The sequence below is a fragment of the Anomaloglossus baeobatrachus genome, chromosome 3 (genome assembly GCF_048569485.1).
Source record: "Anomaloglossus baeobatrachus isolate aAnoBae1 chromosome 3, aAnoBae1.hap1, whole genome shotgun sequence".
Classification (NCBI taxonomy): domain Eukaryota; kingdom Metazoa; phylum Chordata; class Amphibia; order Anura; family Aromobatidae; genus Anomaloglossus; species Anomaloglossus baeobatrachus.
In genome coordinates this window covers 573,574,073-573,599,595 of record NC_134355.1, presented here as the reverse complement: position 1 = coordinate 573,599,595, position 25,523 = coordinate 573,574,073, and the positions used below count along the sequence as shown (strand labels likewise).

At 45.9% G+C, this 25,523-nt stretch overlaps 1 protein-coding gene across 1 annotated transcript in view; it reads left to right on the top strand.

Annotated features, from left to right (window-relative positions):
- PER2 (period circadian regulator 2) overlaps positions 1 to 25,523 on the top strand; it is a 105,729-nt gene that overhangs the window by 31,567 nt on the left and 48,639 nt on the right. The window contains exons 3-7 of the mRNA XM_075340955.1: positions 4,363 to 4,455; positions 4,588 to 4,742; positions 5,826 to 5,947; positions 14,642 to 14,843; positions 21,790 to 21,841. Of these exons, the coding sequence (XP_075197070.1) occupies positions 4,363 to 4,455; positions 4,588 to 4,742; positions 5,826 to 5,947; positions 14,642 to 14,843; positions 21,790 to 21,841 (624 nt within the window). The remainder of the gene's footprint in view (positions 1 to 4,362; positions 4,456 to 4,587; positions 4,743 to 5,825; positions 5,948 to 14,641; positions 14,844 to 21,789; positions 21,842 to 25,523) is intronic.

Below are 25,523 nucleotides of genomic sequence, written 5' to 3'. Positions count from 1 at the left end.
CACTGGCTATCGGACCAGAAGCCTGAGACTCTACGCTGACTTACTGCTGGCATTCCCACGTTCACCACGATTTGTCGCCCTAGAAAAGTCATCCAGGGATTACTAAACAATTTCTGGTTCGTTCTAAGAGGTGATCCCATACTCTCGAAAAACTTAGCAGATAAATCCCTGATCATGTATAGAAAGAACAAATGCTTACTTAAAATGCTAGCCCCCAGCAACATATCAATGAAATCTGTCCCTAATAAGTGTAATCGGGATAAGGAAAATTTGGGCTGACATCCCTGTGGCATGCCGAAATGTCTCTGCTGTGACGTCCTCGTTAAGGGCGAAAAATCCTTTACTTCTTATACAACCGGTATGACTTATCCCATTAATCAGAAGTTAAATTGCCAATCCATGTATGAGGTTTATCTCTTAGAATGCACGTGCGGCCTCCAATATGTGGGCCGCACTATGCAAACTATGCACGCTTGACTCAACAAACACAGGCATAATATTCGGACAGGCTACCAGCTACATAGCCTGTCCAAACATTATAACATCATGGTAGAGATCCTAAGCTAATGAAACTCACCATTATAGATAGGATAGCTGATACTGATCCTGACCGAAAAAAAGAGAGCTATTGGATTTTTAAATCGGGGACGTTAGCACCTGAGGGGCATAATCTCACCATCGACAATGTCGCAAAACATTAATGCAATATTCTCCCCTTTTTGGGTCAAATCCATTTTTGGTTCTCTCTCCTTTTGGTTCCCTTGGGATTATTCGAGTACTGTGTCATTAAGGTGCTGGTTGCATAGGTTTTATATGTTTAAATCAATTCAGGTGACAACATGCTTATCCGTGTGCGTTACTGATGCGCACGTATCGGCATGTCTTCACCTTTTTTTTTATAATACCATTAGTCCTTCTAATTTTGTCTTTCAATTGAAATATTTTTATGTAATTTTGATCAGTGGTTTAATGGTTAATTCTGTTTTTAATTATGGTTAGGCACGTTATCCAATCGCCATGTTTTTTTCAGCTATATATGTCCCTTCCGTATTTTCACCCGCTAATCTTCTTATGAAGACAGCAATCAGCTGTTGAAACGTGTAGCAACCTTTAGAGGGTTTTTACATAAAAGGTTTGTTTGTAATTTTGACTCACCTAGTCCTCCTGCTTCCTATCCTTCCTTGCTATCTTCTCAGACCTACTAACCTGAAGAGGGGCAAGGGATCCTGGAAATTTTTAGGAGTAAGATTGCCACACCAGCCGTGCAGCCATAAACTTCTGACATGGCCACTGATCTAGAGTCCTTCTAATTTATTGGTCAACTCTAAAGCCTAGAGAAGGCTGCGGGTTTATCCACTCAGCCAGCCCCCTTCACACACAGCATTGTCCATGTTCTTGATCGGGTGGCTCCTGTGTTAGGCTCCAAGGTTAAAGTAAAGTTGGCAAAACTCGGGACGATTTCTGATTTCTGGAAACTAGGGCTCCCATCTTAACTCAAGTACATCAGGAAGTTATCTGCTTATTTTAAACGTGGAAGGAAATGTTTTCACACCAGCCATATGGAACAATATTTTTCATGTATTAAAGGGAATCTGTCAACAGATTTGGTGACTTTAAGCTGCCGCCAGCACCACTGAGGTCTTATAAACGAACCCAAACCGCGCTGTATAACATAAAAAACACTTTTATAATATTTACCTAGGGGGGAATACCGGACCAATGAGTGTCGCTGCTCTCCAGTTTGGTGCCTCCTCTCTCCGGTCCGGCGCCTCCTCTGTGCTGCGATCTCCATCCTCCTTCCATCCAGCCCAGGCCGGCATTGCGATCCTGCGCAGGCGCACTTTGATCTGCCCTTCTGAGGGCAGATCAATTTACGATAATGCACAGTCACTAGGAAAGGTTAAAGACCGCCCGTGCATGCGCACTGAGTAGGGCAGATCAAAGGGCGCCTGCGCAGGATCACAATGTCGGCTAGTGTGCATGACATAGGACATGTCATACACATGGGCCTCAGAGGAAGGAGGAGGATGGTGATTGCCGAGAGAGAGAAGAGGTGACGGACCAGAGATCAGCGACACCCATCGGACCTCCTTCTAGGTGGTGCGTATTATAAAGGTGTTTTTTACGTTATACAGATCGGCCTGGGCTCTTATACAGTTAGGTCCAGAAATATTTGGACAGTGAAACAATTTTCGCGAGTTGGGCTCTGCATGCCACCACATTGGATTTGAAATGAAACCTCTACAACAGAATTCAAGTGCAGATTGTAACGTTTAATTTGAAGGTTTGAACAAAAATATCTGATAGGAATTGTACACATTTCTTTACAAACACTCCACATTTTAGGAGGTCAAAACTAATTGGACAAATAAACCAAACCCAAACAAAATATTTTTATTTTCAATATTTTGTTGCTAATCCTTTGGAGGCAATCACTGCCTTAAGTCTGGAACCCATGGACATCACCAAACGCTGGGTTTCCTCCTTCTTAATGCTTTGCCAGGCCTTTACAGCCGCAGCCTTCAGGTCTTGCTTGTTTGTGGGTCTGCTTCTGCTTCACCTCAATTGAGAGTTCCTTAGACCGCATGTTGTCTGGTCACAGCAACAGCTTCCAAATGCAAAACCACACACCCGTAATCAACCCCAGACCTTTTAACTACTTCATTGATTACAGGTTAACGAGGGAGACGCCTTCAGAGTTAATTGCAGCCCTTAGAGTCCCTTGTCCAATTACTTTTGGTCCCTTGAAAAAGAGGAGGCTATGCATTACAGAGCTATGATTCCTAAACCCTTTCTCCGATTTGGATGTGAAAACTCTCATATTGCAGCTGGGAGTGTGCACTTTCAGCCCATATTATATATATAATTGTATTTCTGAACATGTTTTTGTAAACAGCTAAAATAACAAAACTTGTGTCACTGTCCAAATATTTCTGGACCTAACTGTATATAGTATTCTTAAATCTTGTATATAAGAGCTCAGTGGTGGTGGCCGCAGTTATTAGTCACCACATCTGGTGACAGGTTCCCTCTAAAGGGGGTTTTACACGCTACAATATCGCTAATGCGAAGTCGTTGGGGGTCATGGAATTTGTGACGCACATCCGGCCGCATTAGTGATGCCGTTGCGTGTGACACCTATGAGCGATTTTTGCATTGTCGCAAAAACGTGCAAAATCGCTCATCGGTGACATGGGGGTCCATTCTCAAGTATCTTTACTGCAGCAGTAACGAAGTTGTTCCTCGTTCCTGCAGCAGCACACATCGCTCCGTGTGACACCGCAGGAACGAGGAACCTCTCCTTACCTGCCTCCCGGCTGCAATGCGAAGGAAGAAGGTGGGCGGGATGTTACGTCCCGCTCATCTCCGCCCCTCCGCTTTTATTGGGCGGCGGTTCAGTGACGCTGCTGTGACGTCGCTGTGACGCTGAACGAACCGCCCCCTTAGAAAGGAGGCGTTTCGCCGGTCACAGCGACGTCGCCGGGCAGGTAAGTATGTGTGACAGGTCTGGGCGATGTTGTGCGGCACGGGCAGCGATTTGCCCATGTCGCACAACAGATGGGGGCGGGTACCCACGCTAGCGATATCTGGACCGATATCGCAGCGTGTAAAGCGGCCTTTAGTCCAAACCCAGATTCTGAAGGATGGGAAAGCTCATTAGTCCGTTGTGTGTTTTTCTTACATCTCCTCCCCATAACCCCGACGTCGGCTGTGATGAAAACTTGAAGCTCATTTTCGTAATTGGTCAAACAAGGGATATTATTTATCTTTTCAATGTCATTGATTCTTAATAACTTGCATTTCAGGCGAAAGTGTTTACAGGTGCTCTGTACTGTTCAGGCTCTCACCGTCTGGTGCTGCACGTTGCCGAGATGTACAGCACAAGTTTCCAAAATGCCGTCCCCCTCCCCTGAATGCCGTCCCCTCTGGGCTGTATTTCTCATGGCCTGGTTGTGTTTTACTAAATTGGTGCTAGAAATAAATATGGAAATCAAATCTAGTTGATTGCTTGTTTTATTTATTTTTTTGACTTTTTTAATTTTAGGTCTGAGCATCTTTTAGGCTATTTTTCCTTCTGTGCTGGCCTTGACTAGGCAATATATTAGACTGGTTTGCCCCTATTCATCAATGTGAGGGAGACAATGAACCTGTTCCATGCCTGGCCTTTATGGTGCTGCCAGTTAAAGGCTTCGAGAAGTCTAATTAGGGTTAGGTGCCTCTGCAGTGTAACCAGGTCTTATCTGATCCATGTCAGGGCATAGCGAGGAGTGATGACCATTATCCTCCTCACTTTGTAACGTGGCACTTCACATTCTGTATTAACCTTTTTATATTGTGGTTTTTTTCTTTTCTATCTTACAGCTATTCCAATTTCCAGCGTCCTCCTTGTAGCTCCAGTACATTTCCATTAATGATGGCCGACTCTGAACACAACCCTTCTACTAGCGGCTATAGGTAAGTCACCAGAAGTCAACGAACGTTTCATTCCATCTTCTGCTCCTAATCTATATTCTTCTAATGTCTAAACTGAGGCTCGGGATAGCAATATGCTGGCAGTAACATCTTAGTTTTCTTATTATTTTGCAGCAGTGAGCAACCGGCAAAAGCCAAGACACAGAAGGAACTCCTGAAGATACTCAAAGAACTGCGCTCCTATCTGCCACCAGAAAAGCGTTCGAGGGGCAAATCCAGCACTATGGCCGCATTACGCTACGCCCTGCACTGCATCCAGCAGGTGAAAGGTAATGCAGCTCGGTGTGACCCTGGCCATGATCTACAACGAGCATCGGATCTGCCATGTTTTATATTTTGTTTTGTTTTTCTTATGTTCATTCAGGATTTCCTTTCTTCTCTGAAAAGATTTTAAAGGGAACCTGTCATCAGTTTTGGGGCTTATGAGCTGTGGTCACCACCACTGGGTTCTTATATACAACATTCTAACATGCTGTATATAAGAGCCCAGGCCGCTGTGTAGAACATTAAAAAAACACTTTATAATACTCACCTAAACGGTCGCTGCAGTGGAGTTGGGTCATATGGGTGTCTTCGTTCTTCGGTGCCGGCGCCTCCTCTTTCGGTAATCTTTGTCGTCATTCTTCTGAAGCCGGGGTGTGTGACGAGTCCTACATCATCCACACTCACCGACATTGAGGTCCTGGGCAGGCGCACTGTGATCTGCCCTAAGCAGGACAGATCAAAGTGCGTATGACGCAAGATGCGTCATGCACCGCGGCTTCAGAAGGAGGATGACAAAGATGGCCGAAAGAGGAGGCGTCGGCACCGGAGAACGAAGACGCCCATATGACCCAACTCCACCGCAGCGACCGTTTAGGTGAGCATTATATACTGATTTTTACGTTCTACACAGCGGCCTGGGCTCTTATATACAGTATGTTAGAATGCTGTATATAAGAGTTCACTGGTGGTGGCTGCAGTTTATAGGCCCCAAATCAGCTGACAGGTTTCTTTTAACTGCTACCAGGAATAAATGAGCTCTCCTGAAAAAGGAAGAACATTCTCTCTTTAGTATCTTCTAGTTCAGGTGTCTACCTATAAGACCATGTCTGACCGTTTAGATCTTGGACAAGGCCGTTATGGTAGTATGCCCTAGTTTCTGATTCCATGCACAATAGGGAGCGGCCTTGCTCTGGTCAGGAGCACCGCAATGTCCGAAGATTAGACTGTATTCAACGAGGGGGCAGCACTTCACAAATGAGAGTATCCCTTCTGCTTTGCTAGAAATATTATGCACATGTGTAAAATGGCTTGTCTGCATCGACCGCATCTTGGGGTATTGCGCTAACCTGTCTGTTTGTGTTCTGCAGCTAATGAGGAATACTATCAGCTGCTGATGGTTAATGATGAGCGCCCGTACGGCCAGGATCTGTCATCCTACACCGTGCAGGAGATTGCCAACGTTACCTCTGAGTTCACAAAGAATAATCTGGTGAGAAAAGTCTTGGCGCTCTGGGGATCAGGGATTTAACCATATGCATTTATTGTTTATTTAAAGGGAACAGGTCATTAAAGATTTGCCATGTAGAATTAAAAGGAATCTGTCACCAGGTTTTTGCTCCCCCATCTGAGAGCAGCATAATATAGAGACTGAGACCCTGATTCCAGCAATGTGTCACTTACTGAGCCGTTTGGTGTCATTTTGATAAAAATCAATGGTTTTTATACAAAGCTCATGAATATGCTGGACTACCTGCAGCACACCAAGTAGTCCTCTAATGATAATCTCATGGTGATTAAAAAGTGATTTTATCAAAACTACACTAAGCAGCCCAGTAAGTGATACATCGCTGGAATCAGGGTCTCTGCCCCAATGTTATGCTGCTTTCGGATTAGGTGGTAAAAACCTGGTGACAAATTCCGTTTTAAAGTTGTCCTTGTGTAAAGCAATTAGTTAATTAGTAAGCTGGAAATTAACCTTTTAATCACTGTTCATTGGTTGAAGTCAGATCCAGGGACGGGCGGTAAGAATCGCTGGACATGATTACGGCCCATGGACTCAAAGTTACAGCAGTGATTGTCCAATGATGCAGATCCACCTAGATGACTGGTGCCGGAGAGGGGGAGGGGAGGGGATGGGGGGGGGTGCAGTCAAAATACATTTCCAGCTACCAGTAAACCTGATTTTGCTCTCACAATGGGTAAAAAGGTAATAATTCCCACAATTTCATTATGGCATGAGTTCCAGGTAAATCTCCACTGAATTGTTCTAATATAGTAATGTACTTTATACTGCAGCAGGATTAAAGTGTCTGCAGAACTGTCCATAATGATTTAAAGAGACATTGTCTCCATGAATTTCTGTCTAATCTACTGTGCAATATTGATATCCGGTTTTACGCAGATTCTGTATTACTTCTAACATATTGATTGAAAACCCTAAGCATGTTAGGGTTACAGGTACAATGGGTGGTGGCACCTTTTCGATTGACCACCTTGTATCTTTGTATGCCTCTACATACTAGATAGGCCGCCGGTTGCTGATTAGCACCTCCCACTGGACTTTTAATTCCAGAACATGCAGGTACTTAAATGAATAAAATTCAAGCTGTTTAAGGCTTATTTCATAGTCCAGTCCATATACGTATAATCCACAATGCCTGTACTGTCCGACCTGAATTCACAGCCTGATGAGTCTGAGGCTTAAAGTTTGGGTCAGATCAGCTCTGGTCAGCCCAGGAATTGCGGATCATATGTGGACCATGAAATACGCCGTCTGAACCTGGCTTGATATGCAGCATAAAGATCAGACTGTGGCCTCGGTTCCACTTGCAATTATCACGGATGCGTGCACTCCGATAAAACATCGGATTGCACTCATACTAGTGTTAATCAGTTGAGCAGTGTTCGCCTGCTAATTTTTTTTTTTCACGCCATATTGGCATGAGAAAAATCTCAGCATGCTGGGTTTGGCAGCAAATTTTGGCTCACACGCACCCATACAAGTCTATGGGTGCGAGTGAAACATCGTACTGCACTCACATGTCAGCAGAGTGCAGTTCAGTATATGTCATACGTCATTACAGGCCGAGGAGAAGAGGGAGAAATGAATCCCTCCCTCTCCTCGGCAGCTGTGATGCAATCGAAACATCGGATCACAGTCTCATGACCCTCAGCTCACACGCGCAGCAACGCCTGAGCCGAAGGTCATTCGTATTTCTTCATCGTTCTTTATGGGAGACCCAGACCATGGGTGTATAGCTACTGCCTCCGGAGGACACACAAAGTACTACACTAAAAGTGTAGCTCCTCCCTCCGAGCATATACACTCCCCGGATGACAAATCCAACCAGTTCAATGCTTTGTGTTCAGGAGGTCACACACACACATGCATCCTCTGATTTTTGATTTTTGATTTCAAAGATTTGGAAGAAAAGCGGGTCCAATCTGGACTCCCGGCATGTCCCTTCTCACCCCACTGTTAAGGTTGATTTCAGGGCTGGAGCCCTTCCATGCCGCGCTCCTTCACCATCCCTCGGGCTCTGGCTTGAAGTGGGAGCCATCACGGTTCTCACTGCTTTGCAGGAGACCGGTCTCCATCCGCAGCCCTGTTCAGGATCCTGACGGACGGAGCAATCACCCCCCAGGGACCTGGCACCTGCGTCTCACAAGCTAAGTACTGAGACGTTATTACCACAGACAGTGGTCTTTCCAGGGGTCCCTTGTACCTTATTTATTGGGGAGAGTGTGTTTTATAACTGTGTTAACATTTCCGTCCGGTTCTCCAGTTTTCTCTGGAGAACCGCGCCGATGGTGCCTGCACGCTGGCCGCATGTTTAAATCTAGGCCCCGGCTTCGCCTGAGGCCTAGTTTCGATTCTTTTTCCCTGCATGTCAGTCAGTGCAGTGGGACAGCGTGGCTCCGCCCAGCGGCTGGTCAGCACAGGGAAGGGACACTCCTCACTGAGGAAGGATTCCGTCCCCCGTATGCCTCATTTGCCCTCCGTCCTGCTCTCACAGTAGGCCCCGCCCCCTCTCCTCGTGGAGACGCAGGCTGTGGACGCCATTTTCTCAGCGTTCTCAATGTCTGCATAACACATTGTGACAAATGGGGGCCTGGGCTGGGGGATCTGGAGGGCACAGAGATGTCTCTATGTAAACGGTCTGGCAAGCACAACCTCCGGTTGTGCAGCTGCTTATGTACTCTGTTTATATACTCTGCTGAGGGTCATCCTGGACAGAGCCCCCACTTCTGCAGCATGTCTCATATCAGAGCAGTGCTGCAAGGCTGTTCTTATTATGCACTGCTGTAGGCTCGTACTGCCTGTACCGAGCACATAACCACATTGTGTTGCCTGCTCTAACATAGTGGTGCCTCAGCCTGGAGGCTCATCCCCAGTGGTCCCTCCGGCTGCTCTCTGGTGGCTGAACCCCCGGCTTGGGTAGAATCCCTCTCTCCAGGGGACAGCTGTCCCGGACACTGCTGAGCATGCATCAGCCCCCTCCTCAGGGCGCTTCTGCTGCTACGGCTCGCTCAGCAAAGCTCACAGAGGATTCTTCATTCAGACCCCGTCCTCCTAAAATGGAGACGCAGGGTCCCCCTTTCCTTCCTCGTCCCGCAGCTCTGATTCACGAGCTGACTCGCAGGACAAGGAGGATGCCTTTACTGGGGGCTCGGAGCTTCTCCATGTACCCCATTGATCTGTCCGGAAGTGACGCAGATGCTAATGATTTGATTGCGTCCATTATATTTGTGCTGGACCTCAATCCGCCTGTATCAGGGGAGCAACCCCTCTCTGGCAGAAAAGCATCAGTATACCTTGCCTAAGAGAACAAGGAGTGTGTTCCTTATCCACTCCAGCTTCAGGTCACTGTGACCAAGCCCAGAGCCTGTCCTGACAGACGCTTTCCAAAGCGTGGTTCTGATGACTGTTTCCCCCTTCCACCAGTGGTGGTCAAGGAGTGGGCTCATTCACCAAGGGTGGACCCTCCGGTGTCTAGACTTCAGCCCGGACAGTTGTATCAGTGGCTGACGGCACCCCTCTAAGGATCCCACTGTCGCCAGGTTGTCCTTCTGGCCAAATCTATATATGAGGCGGCAGGGGCCTCGTTCTCCCCATCTTTTGCAGCAGTGCGGGCTCTCCATAGCCATCTCTGCTTCTCGGGAGGAGATGCATTCCCTCACCAGGGACTTTATGCCCGAAATGGTTGCCTTAACTTCCAGGCTTCAGTCTTCTCATCCTATGCCATGTCTGCCATGCTGGAGACTGTCACCGCACTGCGGTGGCCTCGGCTACTTCCCTCGCTATCCGCAGGTTCCTGTGGCTTCGAGAGTGGAAGGCAGATGCTTCTTAAGAAGTTCCTTGCTGGACTCCCTTTTGCCGGGACCAGTCTATTTGGTGAACAACTGGATGAAATTATTCAGGAAGTTTTTTGGCAGGAAGAGTACTTCCATGCCACAACCCAGGAAACCTGTCCAGGGCAGGAACCAGTCGAGGTTTCGTTCCTTTCGTTCCTCTAACTGGTCGTCCTCTAAGCCCTCGGCCTCGTCCACTAACTCAGCCAAGGTCCGTAAACCAACTGGCGCATGAAGCCGCGTCCTAAGTCGGCAGGAGCTGGCCACCAAGGCAGCCTCCACTTGATTATCTGGCCGCGCCAGTAACGTCCTTGGTCGGTGGCTGGCTCTCCCTCTTGGGCGACGTGTGGTTTCAACACGTCTTCGATCAGTGGGTGTGGGTTTCCATCCCCCACGGCTACAGAATAGAATTCTATCCAGCCCGCCAAACAGATTTTTTCTGTCAACTCCCCCCTGCTCCAAGGCCGCCGCCTTCTCACAGGCCGTGGCATTCTTGCAGGCCAATGGATTAATTGTACCAGTTCCCGACTGGGAACAGTTCTGAGATTTCTACTCAAATCTCTTCCTAGTTCCCGAAAAGGACGGTGCCTTCCGACCTGGATCTCAAGCTTCTCAACAAGCATGTTCAGGTGCGGCACTTTTGCTTGGAATCTCTGCGATCAGTCAATGACCCAAGGAGATTTCTTAGCATCCATCGACATCAGAGATGTCTATCTGCATGTGCCAATCGCAGTTTCACACCAGCGTTGGCTACGTTAATGTAATCGGAGAGGAACATTTCCAATTCGTGGCTCTCCCCTTGGGGTTAGCCACGGCCCCTCGTGTATTCACCAAGGTCATGGCAGCAGTGGTTGCGGTTCTGCTCCTCCAGGGGTTGGTAGTGATTCCTTACCTGGACGACCTTCTAGTCAGGGCTTCGTCCAGTGCAGACTGTCAGCGGAGTGTCTCGCTCACTCTCAGCGGAGTGTCTCGCTCACTCTCAGCGGAGTGTCTCGCTCACTCTCAGCGGAGTGTCTCGCTCACTCTCGCCACGCTTGCAAGTCCACTCTGACCCCGACCCAGGAACTTACGTACCTAGGGATGCAATTCGAGACTCTGCTGGCACTTGTGAAGCTGCCCTTAGTCAATCAGCAGTCCCTTCATCTGGCGGTTCGCTCTCTGCTGAGGCTCCGCCGTCATTCCATCAGGCACCTCATGCAGGTGCTGGGTCAGATGGTGGCGTCAATGGAGGCAGTTCCCTTTGCCAGTTCCATCTGCGTCCCTTGCAGCTGGACATTCTCCGCTGTTGGGACAAGGAACCTCTTCCTTGCACAGGTTAGTGGCTCTGTCGCCACAGACCAGGAGCTCTCTTTAAGTGGTGGCTTCGGCCTCTCTCTCTGTCCCAGGGACGCTCCTTTTTCTGGCCCCGTCCTGGGTGATTCTCACCACGGATGCCAGTCTATCCGGCTGGGGAGCAGTGTTTCTCCACCACCGAGCACAGGGCACTTGGACTCCGTCCGAATCAGCCCTCTCGATCAATGTGCTGGAAATCAGGGCTGTACTCCTAGCTCTCGCAGTTTTTCACCACCTGTTGGCGGGCAAGCACATTCGAGTCCAGTCAGACAATGCGACAGCAGTTGACTACATCAATCACCTAAGGCGGGACTTGCAGCCGCCTAGCAATGTTGGAAGTTCAACATATCCTTCAGTGGACGGAGGACTCCAAGTCCACCATATCCGCAGTCCACATCCCAGGCGTAGAAGACTGGGTGGCAGATTATCTCAGCCGTCAAACCGTGGACAGCGGCGAGTGGGCCCTGCATCCGGCAGTGTTCCGGTCAATTTAGCAGGCGGGGCACTCCGGAAGTGGATCTAATGGCAACCCGGCACAACAACGAGGTCCCGGTTTACGTGGCTCGCTTCCACGATCCTCAGGCCTTGGCAGCGGACGCGCTGGTTCCAGATTGGTCTCAGTTCCGTCTGGCCTCCGTGTTTCCCCCTCTAGCTCCCTTGTCCAGAGTCCTGCGCAAGATCAGAATGGAGGGCCGTCGGGTCGTACTCAGCGCCCCAGACTGGCCCAGGCGAGCTTGGTTCCCAGACCTGCTCCGTCTGTCCGTAGAGGTGCTGTGGCATCTCCCGGACCGGCCAGACCTTCTCTCACAAGGTCCGTTTTCCGCCAGAATTCTGCGGCTCTCAGATTGACGGCGTGGCTCTTGAGCCCTGAATCCTTACGGCTTCAGGCATTCCTTCCGAGGTCATCTTCTCTATGACTCAGGCTCGGAAGTCTTCCTCGGCCAGGATTTACCACAGGACTTGGTGAATTTTCCTGTCCTGCTGTCGTTCTTCCGGCCATGCTCCTTGGCCGTTTTTCCTTGCCGACCATCCTGTCCTTCTACAGTCCGGCCTGCAGCTCGGACTGTCCCTCAATTCCCTCAAGGGACAGGTTTCGGCTCTGTCAGCGTTGTTCCAGCGGTGTATCGCCCGGCTGGCCCAGATGCGCACCTTCATGCAGGGCGCATCTCACATCATTCCGCCTTACCGGTGGTCTCTGGATCCCTGAGACCTTAATCTGGTCCTCATGGCCTTACAGAAACCCCCCTTTGAGCCTCTTATGGAGGTTTCGTTGTTTCGTCTTTCACAGAAAGTGGTCTTTCTGGTGGCCATAATTTCTCTCAGGAGAGTCTCTGATTTGACTGTGCTCTCTTCGGAGTCACCCTCTTTTGTTTTTTTTTCACCAAGACAAGGTGGTTCTCCGTCCGACTCCGGGCCTTCTCCCTAAGGTGGTGTCTCCTTTCCACCTTAACCAGGACATTTCATTGTCCTCCCTTTGTTCGGCCCCTGTGCATCGCTTTGAGAAAGCGTTGCATGTTTTAGATTTGGTGCGGACGCTCCGGATCTGTGTCACCGCTGTTTTTTTCAGGCGGTGCACCTCTCTTTTTGTGCTGACCACAGGTCAGCGCAAGGGTCTCTCGGCTTCTAAACCGACCCTAGCTCGTTGGATTAGGTCGGCCATATCCGATGCCTACCATTGTTCTCAGGTGCCTCCCCCGCCGGGGATTAAGGCGCACTCGACCAGAGCTGTCGGTGCCTCTTGGGCTACGGCTCAGCAGGTCTGTCAGGCTGCCACTTGGTCTAGTCTGCACACCCTTTCGAAGCACTACCAAGTGCATGCTCATGCTTCGGCAGATGCGAGCTTGGGCAGACGCATCCTTCGGACGGCTGTCGCCCATTTCTGAAGTTAGGTTTCGCCTACTTCTCAGTTTCTGTTTATTTCCCACCCATGGACTGCTTTGAGACGTCCCATGGTCTGGGTCTCCCATAAGGAACGATGAAGAAAAAGAGAATTTTGTTTACTTACCGTAAATTCTTTTTCTTATAGTTCCGACATGGGAGACCCAGCACCCTCCCTGTTGCCTGTTGGCAGCTTTCTTGTTCCGTGTGTTTTCACCGGCTGTTGTTGTAGACAGAGGTTCCGGTTATTCCGGGTTTTACTCTATCTCTACTTATGGGTGGATGTCCTCCTTCAGCTTTGGCACTAAACTGGTTGGATTTGTCATCCGGGGAGTGTATATGCTCGGAGGGAGGAGCTACACTTTTAGTGTAGTACTTTGTGTGTCCTCCGGAGGCAGTAGCTATACACCCATGGTCTGGGTCTCCCATGTCGGAACTATAAGAAAAAGAATTTACGGTAAGTAAACAAAATTCTCTTTATCGCATCCAATGCTCTTACATCAGAAGTGATGCACAGGAGGAGCCGAGACCTGAGTGTTCAAATCTACAAGTTTCCTTTAGAGTACGTCGACCTTTTAACATAAAGTCTTTTTAAAGTTTCTGTAAGAAATGATAAAACGGTACTCAAATAATTGGCATTTAGGTAATCTCTTCAGTGGAAGGGTCCCATAAGATATGTGCACACGGGGCAATTTGCAGGGGGTTTCGCCTGGAAAAACTTTTAAATACATTCCAAAAAGAATGAACATCTGTTCTGCAATGTGAAAGTGACTCACTGTGCTTATGTTCAGTTTTTTTTTCTCTTCTGTTTTAAAGGGAGCCAATCACCAGGATTTTCGCATATAACCTAAAGCCAGTGCTATACTGGCACTATAAGGCTGATTCTATACATACCTGTAGTGGTCAGCTTCGATGTTTAGGTTTTGAAATCCAAAAAAGTAAAGTTTATAAAATTAGCTGCTTGTTGAGTGACAGCAGCTGAGGATCAGATAATATATTCCGAGTTATCCCCTCCCGCTGTTAGAATTAGCATAAGTATTATACAAATTATTCACTTTGTCTGTTGCAGGAACCTTTTAGGTTTTGAAATCCAAAAAAGTATACATCCAAGTTGACCACTACAGGTATGTAGAGAATCAGCCTGATAGTGCTACTATAGCACTGGCTTTCGGTTATATATGAAAATGCTGGTGATTGGTGCGCTTTAATGGCTTCAAAGGCCATGAAGCTGCTAAAATAAAAGATCAGTCCGTTCTTCTGGCGGGTTTAATATATTTACTGTTACAAAATGGTTACATAAATGCTTAAAAAGACACTAGCTAATCCTCTACAGAGACACACTGCCGGTGTTATTTTCCAAGAGCTTCTTCTCCTTTATAATCTCAAGAGTCTAAAAGATGCCGGGAGAACATACCCTAAAACTGACCGTAGCGGTTCCTACTGCCAAGACCCCAGCAATCCTCTGTTATCTGTGGAGAGCCAACAAGTGTTAATTTTCCTCGCAGTGCCATCACAGGAGCATTACACGTTTCCCATTGAAATCAGTGTCTGTCCATCTAATGCATGGATGTGGTGCTTAAATATTGGTCCTTGATGTCATGTTCTGCCTCTTTGCACACAGGATGTTTTTTCTGTGGCCGTTTCCTTAGTAAATGGACGGATTCTTTACATCTCGGAGCAGGCCTCCATGGTGCTGCGCTGCAGTGCAGACTTGTTCTCCCAGGCTCGCTTTGTGGAGCTCCTTGCACCGCAAGACGTTAGCGTATTTTACAGCTCAACTACTCCCTACAGACTGCCATCATGGAGTATGTGCAATGGAACTGGTAAGATATGTCTGCTCACCTTGTCTTGTGCAGTTGGGGGTAACCACTAATGTGCTCAGGCGCTTTTTCCATTGTGATGCCTAGTATTTTGTCTAAGGTTGCTTTCACGCTGCATTTTTACCTACGTTCACTGGTCCTGTTGGGGCATCCATCCAAACTCCCCTCCCAGCAAAACGTGTTTCGGATGCATACACCGATGGGGCCATTGACTATAATGGAGCAGACGGAGTCAGTGTGTGCTCGGTCTTGCACCATTTTCGGGCATATACGTTTTTTGCAGGCGACCACCCGAACATAGTAGACTACGTCTGGGTGTCCACCAGCAGAAAACGTATATGCCCGAAAATGGTGCAAGACCAAGCACAGTGTGTGCATCTGCTCCATTATAGTCAATAGCCCCATTGGCACATGCGTCCAAAACACATTTTGCTGAAAGGGGGGGTTTGGGCGGATGCCCCAACAGGAGCAGTGAACGTAGGTAAAAACGCAATGTGAAAGCAGCCTAACACTGGACACTTATGGACACCTATCCTTCACATGTCAAACTTTTCCCAATCATTGGTGGTAAATATAATCGTAGAATTTACTCCACAATGATTCCAAAAATAATACCCTTTTTCCTTTGGAAAAATCATTTGCGTCAAGTTACAATCCCTCCCTGCAAATGTGCTGAAACGGAATCCTGATCTTTCCAATCGCAACAAATTAAAGGGGTTTTCACACAAACTAAGTTCATTTTAATTAATAGATTTTGAAATAATAATCTCCACAATTGGATGTGTTAGAAAAAATAAATAATGTTCCTGTGCTGAGAATCTTATATACAGTGCCTACAAGTAGTCTTCAACCCCCTGCAGATTTAGCAGGTTTGATAAGATGCAAATAAGTTAGAGCCTGCAAACTTCAAACAAGAGCAGGATTTATTACCAGATGCATAAATCTTACAAACCAACAAGTTAAATTTTAATAAATTTTCAACATAAAAGTGTGGGTCAATTATTATTCAACCCCTAGGTTTAATATTTTGTGGAATAACCCTTGTTTGCAATTACAGCTAATAATCGTCTTATAAGACCTGATCAGGCCGGCACAGGTCTCTGGAGTTATCTTGGCCCACTCCTCCATGCAGATCTTCTCCAAGTTATCTAGGTTATTTGGGTGTCTCATGTAGACTTTAATCTTGAGCTCCTTCCACAAGTTTTCAATTGGGTTAAGGTCAGGAGACTGACTAGGCCACTGCAACACCTTGATTTTTTCCCTCTTGAACCAGGCCTTGGTTTTCTTGGCTGTGTGCTTTGGGTCGTTGTCTTGTTGGAAGATGAAATGACGACCCATCTTAAGATCCTTGATGGAGGAGCGGAGGTTCTTGGCCAAAATCTCCAGGTAGGCCGTGCTATCCATCTTCCCATGGATGCGGACCAGATGGCCAGGCCCCTTGGCTGAGAAACAGCCCCACAGCATGATGCTGCCACCACCATGCTTGACTGTAGGGATGGTATTCTTGGGGTCGTATGCAGTGCCATCCAGTCTCCAAACGTCTCGTGTGTGGTTGGCACCAAAGATCTCGATCTTGGTCTCATCAGACCAGAGAATCTTGAACCAGTCTGTCTCAGAGTCCTCCAAGTGATCATGAGCAAACTGTAGACGAGCCTTGACATGACGCTTTGAAAGTAAAGGTACCTTACGGGCTCGTCTGGAACGGAGACCATTGCGGTGGAGTACGTTACTTATGGTATTGACTGAAACCAATGTCCCCACTGCCATGAGATCTTCCTGGAGCTCCTTCCTTGTTGTCCTTGGGTTAGCCTTGACTCTTCGGACAAGCCTGGCCTCGGCACGGGAGGAAACTTTCAAAGGCTGTTCAGGCCGTGGAAGGCTAACAGTAGTTCCATAAGCCTTCCACTTCCGGATGATGCTCCCAACAGTAGAGACAGGTAGGCCCAACTCCTTGGAAAGGGTTTTGTACCCCTTGCCAGCCTTGTGACCCTCCACGATCTTGTCTCTGATGGCCTTGGAATGCTCCTTTGTCTTTCCCATGTTGACCATGTATGAGTGCTGTTCACAAGTTTGGGGAGGGTCTTAATTAGTCAGAAAAGGCTGGAAAAAGAGCTAATTAATCCAAAACATGTGAAGCTCATTGTTCTTTGTGCCTGAAATACTTCTTAAGGCTATGTGCGCACGTTGCGTTGGAGTACCTGCAGTTTATTCTGCACATTTTCCTTCCCTTGGTTTTTGACCAAATGGCTTTTGACCATTTTTGTAGCGCTAAAAACGCATGCGTTTTTACCGCGTTTTTAGTGTGTTTTCAGCGCTTTTTACCTGCGTTTTCACCTGCGTTTCTGCAGATGCGTTTTGTAGATCAAGACACTGAGAAATAAAGTTGAAAGAGTCAAAAAGAATGAAAAAAGAGAAAAAAAGTATAAAATTAACTTTTAATAAAACTATATGGAAAATTATCAATTTTACTGAAATAATAGTGGTTATGCACATTTTAACAGAAAAATAGGTAAAGTTTATAATTTTTTAACATTTAAATTTTCGGTTATTGTGTGTGTGTAAAGGAACATTAGAACCCATTAATTTTTGGCCAGAAAAGCATGCGTTTTTGGAGCCAAAAACGCAGTGGAAAAGCAGGTAAAAAGCATGCAAAATGCAGGAATTGTGATTTTGGTTGCGTTTTTGCCATTTCTCATTGACTCCAATGTTAAGGAAACGCTGCAGAAATGGCAAAAACAACTGACATGCTGCTTCTTTTTCAGCATGGTTTTTGACCACAGATATGCAAATTAAACGCTGCAGAAAAAAAAGCAAAGTACAGACAGGATTTCTGCTTTTCCCATAGACTTTGCTGGTAAACAAAAACGCTGCTGCTGAAAACGCTGCAGAAACGCTGGAAAAAACGCAACGTGCGAACATAGCCTAATACTTTAGGGGAACCAAACAGAATTCTGGTGGTTTGAGGGGTTGAATAATAAATGACCCTCTGAATAAACTTTTCACAATTTTAAAAAAAAAAAAAAAGAAATAACATTCTTTTTTGCTGCAGTGCATTTCACACTTCCAGGCTGATCTACAGTCCAAATGTCACAATGCCAAGTTAATTCCGAATGTGTAAACCTGCTAAATCTGCAGGGGGTTGAATACTACTTGTAGGCACTGTATGTGTCCCTGCTATTTACTGTGTAATGGTCGTGTCTGACCGTACAGAACATGGTCTGATCATACCACATCTCCTGGGCAGGGGAGGAAGTAAAAAAAGTATACAGGTATTAAAGGAAACATCACAAATTCTTTCTTTGAGGTAAAACATTTTTTTAAAAACAGGCAGGAAAATGTTTTACCTCACAAAAAGAATCAGCTGATCCTATGCTGTAATGTCTATACGATACAGTGGTGCCCATTACAGCAAATTATGTCTAATCACAGTATAATATAAAGAATGCAATACTCCTATCTGATTTATGTTTTTGTGGGGGATATTGCTCTCCAAGCTTGTAGTCAAATCAGCGGTGTCACAGAATGCTCTACCGGTTTCCCTAGCTCATGTTATTTGATAAATTTGGCACATTTTAGTTGGTCTAGTCTAAGTTAATGCCTAAGTTGGCTTACTTTAGCCAATTACGTTACATCAAATTTTGGTGCTATTAACTGCACCTTTTCCCTGCGAACATTCCAGCGGGTGGCCCCACTATCTTGTGTGAAAAACTGTCTAATACACATGTGAAATGTGGTGCAAGGCAGGAAAGACATTTTCTTGGGGGCCATAAATGAAGCTAGATTTTCAGTTCATTTAGGTTAGTAAATCCGCTTCTGTTTATCTGAATGTTTGGTTGGATAGGGTGGGAATATTTGCTGACGGACACCTCCAGGAAACGTCTGCTATGCATGGTACTGTATAGGAACACACTGGCATACATTGCCTTCATTAGTGGTCCCTTTTTTTTTTTTTTTTCTTTTTTTAAGAAAAAGGTTCTTGTCTTAACTCTACTGTATGTACTTTCGAGGCATAACCCATTGCCTTTCTGATAGAATAGTACTGCAGTATAATATATTCCAGGCTGTTATTCCTGTCGGCATACACTTCTGTATTGCAGTATATTGTCATGCTTCATGCAGGCAGGCATCCAATCCTTAGTGTATCCTAAGGCTATGTTCACACAGTGCATCTTTGCTAACCACAAAAATGCACTGTTTTTGGCCAAAAAACGCACCGGCGGCAAAAACGCATCAAAAAACGCATATGTTTTTGCCGCGTTTTCACCGCGTTTTGCCCAATGCATTTTTTAAGTCAAATCTATTGACTGGAAGGGCTCAAAAACACTGGAAAAAATGCAAAAAGAATTGACATACTTCATCTTCAAAAAAACGCAGCCAAAAAAAGATGCCCTGTGCAGACCGAAGAATAGAAATCTCATAGACTTTGCTGGGGGAAGGAAATGCATGTATTTTGGTGCATCTTTGTGACCTCCGAAACGCAGCAAAAGATGCCCTGTGTGAACTGGCGCCCGGTTTTCATCCTTTGACCACTGAACACGATTGATCCATATGGTTAGAATCACTATTTTGCTGCTTGGCATTTAAATTATCCCAGTCAACAAATGGATAAAACGTAGATGGGACGTATTTTTACCCTGATTTTTCATATTAGTGTATGTGTTACATAGCCCATGTAGATGATAGTTACAACCACTGTATAACGATTTATTACCATCTAAAGTGCGATCAATGTCATTATAGTGGGTCAATAGGGGAAACCGTTAGTGGAACACCTGCTTATTTTACTAGTGTTATAGAATTTTAATATTGTATTTAATAAAGGATTGTTATTCATATTGGATTGGCATCTGTCCTGATTTCGATCAGATATATAGTATAGTGTGTGAACATAGCCTAATATTGGTACTTTCCTAGGACATCTGCACCCACCGGTTGCATTTCAGGGCTGAGAGTTCCCGTTAAACCCAGTAGATGCTACATTTGGTATTTTAAGCAGCATCTAACAGGTTTAACAGCTGTGATCGGACTTCTCTCCATTGTTGAAGCTGGAGTCCAGCTAGTTTACAACCGAGATCCGAGTATTTAATTCTGCTTCATTTTGTGCTATGAAGAACATTTATTACCTACCCAAGTCTACAGAGCCAACAAAAACCGTGCATTACTGTTTCCATGAACCCCACAGACATGGTGTGGGGTGGCAGAACACATGTGACCGCTGCCCCACCTTACTGTGAGTTCCTACCTTAGTGATGATTAGGATCCTCAATGACCAAACGTTCATCACCTATCCAAAGGATAAATGTCTGTCACGGCTGGTGGTGACCCTGTAATGCTCAGGGATTGTGTCTGGAGCATTCAGCACTGGGGTTTTTCACTTAGTTTGCAATAATGAAAAAAAAAAAAACCCTCCTTTTTAATTTATTGAAAACTAAATGGTGTGTTTTTTTGCTAGTGCCTGGATTAGATGATCACTTGCTGATGTTTGTTTAGCTGATTGCACCCTGCAGAACCAACATGCTTCTATGTAGACGTAATGAAATGTGTAAAGGTCGCTTTGCCTTCATGAGCGCACACACCATAAACCTCCTCTATATATCTCACGGACATACTGAAAGAAAAAGGCCCCTTTTATAAAAGCAGTATATGGGCCCTTTATGAAAGCAGTATATGGGCCCTTTATAAAAGCAGTATATGGCCCCTTTATAAAAGCAGGATATGGCCCCTTTATAAAAGCAGGATATGGCCCCTTTATAAAAGCAGGATATGGGCCCTTTATAAAAGCAGGATATGGGCCCTTTATAAAAGCAGGATATGGCCCCTTTATAAAAGCAGGATATGGCCCCTTTATAAAAGCAGTATATGGGCCCTTTAATAAAAGCAGGATATGGGCCCTTTATAAAAGCAGGATATGGGCCCTTTATAAAAGCAGGATATGGGCCCTTTATGAAAGCAGTATATGGGACCTTTTATAAAAGCAGTATATGGGCCCTTTATAAAAGCAGTACTGTACATGGTCCCTTTATAAAAGCAGTATATGGGGCCTTTATAAAAGCAGTATATGGGCCCTTTATAAAAGCAGTATATGGGCCCTTTTATAAAAGAAGTATATGGGCCCTTTTATAAAAGAAGTATATGGGCCCTTTTATAAAAGAAGTATATGGGCCCTTTTATAAAAGAAGTATATGGGCCCTTTTATAAAAGTAGTATATGGACCCTTTTATAAAAGAAGTATATGGGCCCTTTTATAAAAGAAGTATATGGGCCCTTTTTAGTGTCCAGTAGCTCATCATACTGCCCAATCCACCTACTTTGCATATGGAAAGGATCTCCGAACCTCTTGGGCCCTTCTGGGCCTGCACAATTGAACCAATGGTATGTCCGCCCCTGCATCATCTGTTGGCAAATTTAAGCCGTACTTTGACTCTTTTGAGGTGGTTAATATGTAATTTGGTTTCTAAGGAACACTTGCATGTTGCTTCACTTACTAGGCATGTTAAGGAGATCCTGCACCTTGGGACTCAGAAGTGACTATACCGTTCTTGTGTGTCGTTACCTGTCTGCGGAGCTCTGCCTCTCGCTTTGTTCTTTGCGCAGATGGCTGTTTGTGTCCAATATGGCTGCTGCAGTTGTGTGGAGGGTGTAATAGTCTATCTAAACCCTGCCTTCCCTGCCTTTCCTATCCCACACCACAGGGAAGGCAAGGGAGGAGTGGTTCAGATTTATCACTGATCTTCTCCACACAACTTGCAAGTAGTAGGAGCAGAGCACACCAATCTGAGCAGATGAGGCAAAACGAGGGCACCGGGGTGACTACATTAATAATGCATACTCACTATTCCATCCCAGAGTAGTGCGCCGCTATAACTATTCTTTTTCACATGAATGGGCTCTGCAAAAAAAACTCTCAAACCTTTCAACCCTAAAATGTGACTTTTCCCTTCTTTTTCAGATTCAGGATATCTGGATAGCTTGGAAGAAAAGTCCTTTTTCTGCCGTATCAGGTAAGCCGAGTGTATGCCAAATTATAGGAAATCTCCGGTATGGAGACACAACATGCAACCATTGTCCTAAGAATGATACTCAAGCCTCTTTTCTTAAACCTGTCTGTAAAACTCTGCGTCCGTTACCTTTAAAACATCCATGTGATATCAATTACTAATGATGCTATGGTGATTTTGGCAGCTTTGTAGCGGTCATCAACAAATAATGCACAATTTTGCTGCGATATTGCACCAAGATGTTAGAGAAATGTTGCAATTGCAAGTTAATTACATGAAAAAAGTTAATTTTCGTCTCCTTATTGCATTGTGATGCAGATGTGAGGCTCCAGTCTCAGAAGATGGCTTCTTAGCAGCAGCAGCGTCTGACTGGGGTGTATGGGGCCCACCAGGGGAACTGACTCCAGGGGCCCGCCCTACAGCTATGTGTAAATACCTGTTAGCCGTTATCCCGGTTATAGTGGAGCGTGACTGTAAAACACAGGCGGCTCCTGCACATCTCCTGTGCATCATTACTGGGATGTACAATTACAAGAGTTTGCAGTAAGGAGGATCTTTGGTGACAAATTATCACAAATCCACAGGTTGGTGGGTGATAACTTATTGATTGGTGGTACCAGACCAGTGGAAACGCACCGATGGGATGAATGGGGAACTTTTTCCCCTGACAGGGCACTTTTACCCCCATTATCGGCAGCGAAAGCAGGTGGGATGTGTGACCGCAGCTCCATTCGTCCTCTTTTAGGCTACTTTCACACATCCGGTTTGAGCCCTGCGGCTCAATCCGGCTGTGAAAACTATGCAACGGATGCGGCGAAAACACCACATCCTTTGCATAAGTTTTCACATGCGGCCGGTCCGGTTTTTTCCGGTTGCGGCATGCTACTGAGCATGCGCAGTGGAAAAAACCGCATCCGACGACCGGATGCGGTTTTTTCCGCATCGCTCCGCATCCGGCCTCCATAGGGATGCATTGAAAAATGCACCGCAGCGGCCGGATGCGGCGCGATGCGGTGTTTTTTGCCGGAGCAAAAAACGTTGCAGGTTCGATCCGGCCGCCGCATCGGCTAAATCTGCCGCATGCGGCAAAAACCGGACCGAACGCAAGCCCCTGCGGCACAATACGGCACTAATGTAAGTCTATGCAAAAAAAACCGCAATCGGCGTTACAAAAGCCGGTTGCGGTTTTTCTGCAGAACGCCGTATTGTGCCGCAGAGCAAAAATCCGGATGTGTGAAAGCAGCCTTAGGCTGACCGAAAAAGCCAAGAACAGCACTCGCAGCCACTGAGGGCATGAATGGATCAGGGGTTGAGTCAGACATGAGCTCCAGGGTAATGGAGATAAAAGTTCGCATTTTACAGATCGGTGCAGGTCCCAGCAATCACACCCCACTGGTGAATAAGTTATCACTATCCTTAGGCCACATTCACAAATTCAGTATTTGGTCAGTATGTTACCTCAGTGTTTGTAAGGCTAAACCAGGAGTGAGTGAGAAATGCAGACGTGGTGCCAGAGTTTCTATTATACTTCTGATTGTTACACTACTGGCTTTGGCTACAAATACTGCTGTAAAATACTGACCAAATACTCAACACGTGCACGTGGCCTTAGAAAAGGTGGTCACCGTATTTTTCGTATTATAAGACGTACCCCAAATTTAGAGATAAAAAAATAAAAATGGGGTCTATCTTATACTCCGGTGTTGTCTTACCGGATTCTCCCCTGTTCCTCATTATACTATGTTGCCTTTCGCAATCCCCTTCCTAATTGCCTCATAATATCCCCCATTGCTCCATAATGTCCTAATTTCCTCCATTGCTCCATAATGCTCCCATTGCCCTATAATGTCTCTCATTGCCCCACAATGTCCCAATTTACTCTATAATGTCCCCCATTTCTTCATAATGTCCCAATACGCTTCATAATAACCCCCACTGGTCTATAATTTTCCAATTTACTCTATAATGTCCCTCATTGCCCCATAATGTCCCAGTTTGCTTCATAATGTCCCCCACTAACCCATAATGTCCCAATTTGCTTCATAATGCCCCCCCACTGACCCATAATGTCCCCAACTGACCCATAATGTCCCTCATTACCCCATAATATGCCCCATAAAAGTCCCCCACCGCTCCATAATGTCCCGTTTTAAAGTAATACACTCCTCCCCCACCACAGCCCCCCATGTAAAATTATTGTGCATGTCATCTTCGACTCCTCTGGAGCACTTACCAGAGCCTGCGCATCCTCTTCTTTTCTGCAGCCCCGACCCCGGTGATGATGGTATGAGGGTGCGGGGCTAAGCAGCGTTTCTCTGCCTTAGTCCTGTTGTCGCACTGTTCAAATGTATGCATGACTGAAAGACGCGCATATATTTGATAAGCGGCGCGATCTCCAGGTCCTGCGTGCACCTCATCTGTGCAGGCCTGGGGACTCCCACAGTGCAGCGTTAGGACCTTTGGTGAGTCACGTGACTGTGATGTCACTGAAGGTCATTCTGCAACTTCAGAAACTTCAGTGATCGTACAGAACTTGTACGATCACTGACGTTTATGATTGAAAGGCCTTGGGGCCTCTCCGAGTATGGGGGCCCTTGATGAGCTGCCCAGCTTACCCACCAAAAAACGCTGGCCCTGAGAAACTGGGTACCCGCAGTCAAGGCCCGCCAGAGGCAGCAAAACAACCCCAAAACGTCTTTGAACCTCCACCATATTTCACTGTAGATACCATCTTTTTTTTTGTTTGTAGGCCTCAATGTGTTTGCGGTAAACAGAAAGATTTGATTTTACCTAAAAGCTCTATCTTGGTCTCATCTGTCCATAAGTCTGTTTCCCCGAAGAACCTTGGCTTACCAATGAATAATTTGGCAAACTGCAGTCTAGCCTTTTTATGCCTGTGTCAGCAGTGAGGTCCTCCTGGGTCTCCTGCCATAACGTTTGTTCATTCAAATGTTGGCGGATAGTTTGGGCTGACACTGATGCACCCTGAGCCTGTAGGACAGCTTGAATTTCATTGGAACTTGATTATAGCTGCTTATCCACCATCCTGACTATCCTGTGTTGCAACCTTTCAGCAGTATTTCTCTGCCAGCCACGTCCAGGGAGATTAGCTACAGTGCCATGGGTTGTAAATGTCTTGATTATGTTGCGCACTGTGGACAAAGGAACATCAAGATTTCTAGAGAAGGTAGAGAAGGACTTGTAACTTTGAGATTGTTGATATTTTTCAACAATTTTGATTCTCAAGTCCTCCTATTTCTGTTCTCCATGCTTAGGGTGGCTTACAATGCAAAGATTGAGTCAACTTCTCCATTTTTTTTTTTTTTTTTGTTGCCACAGAGGAGTTTAAACTAGCTTGAAACAACTCCTTATTTAACCACAATTTTGGAAAGGTGCTAACAATTTAGTTTGGCTTATTCTTTAAGGATTTGTGTTCATTTATGTCCAAAATGCTTTTGTTTATGTTGTTCCAATAAACACAATATATATGACATAGTATATCTACAGTACTATATTATGTCTGATGAATTGACCGGAGTAGCCTGGAAAGCTATGTGTTATCATGTCATCATTTTATTAAGCTGTATCAACCACTGAGGTTTCAGTTTATATTTTGGAACTCTGTATATTAAATTGCCGCGCACTGAAACACGATCATTTAAAAAAAAAAAAAAGACAGAAATTA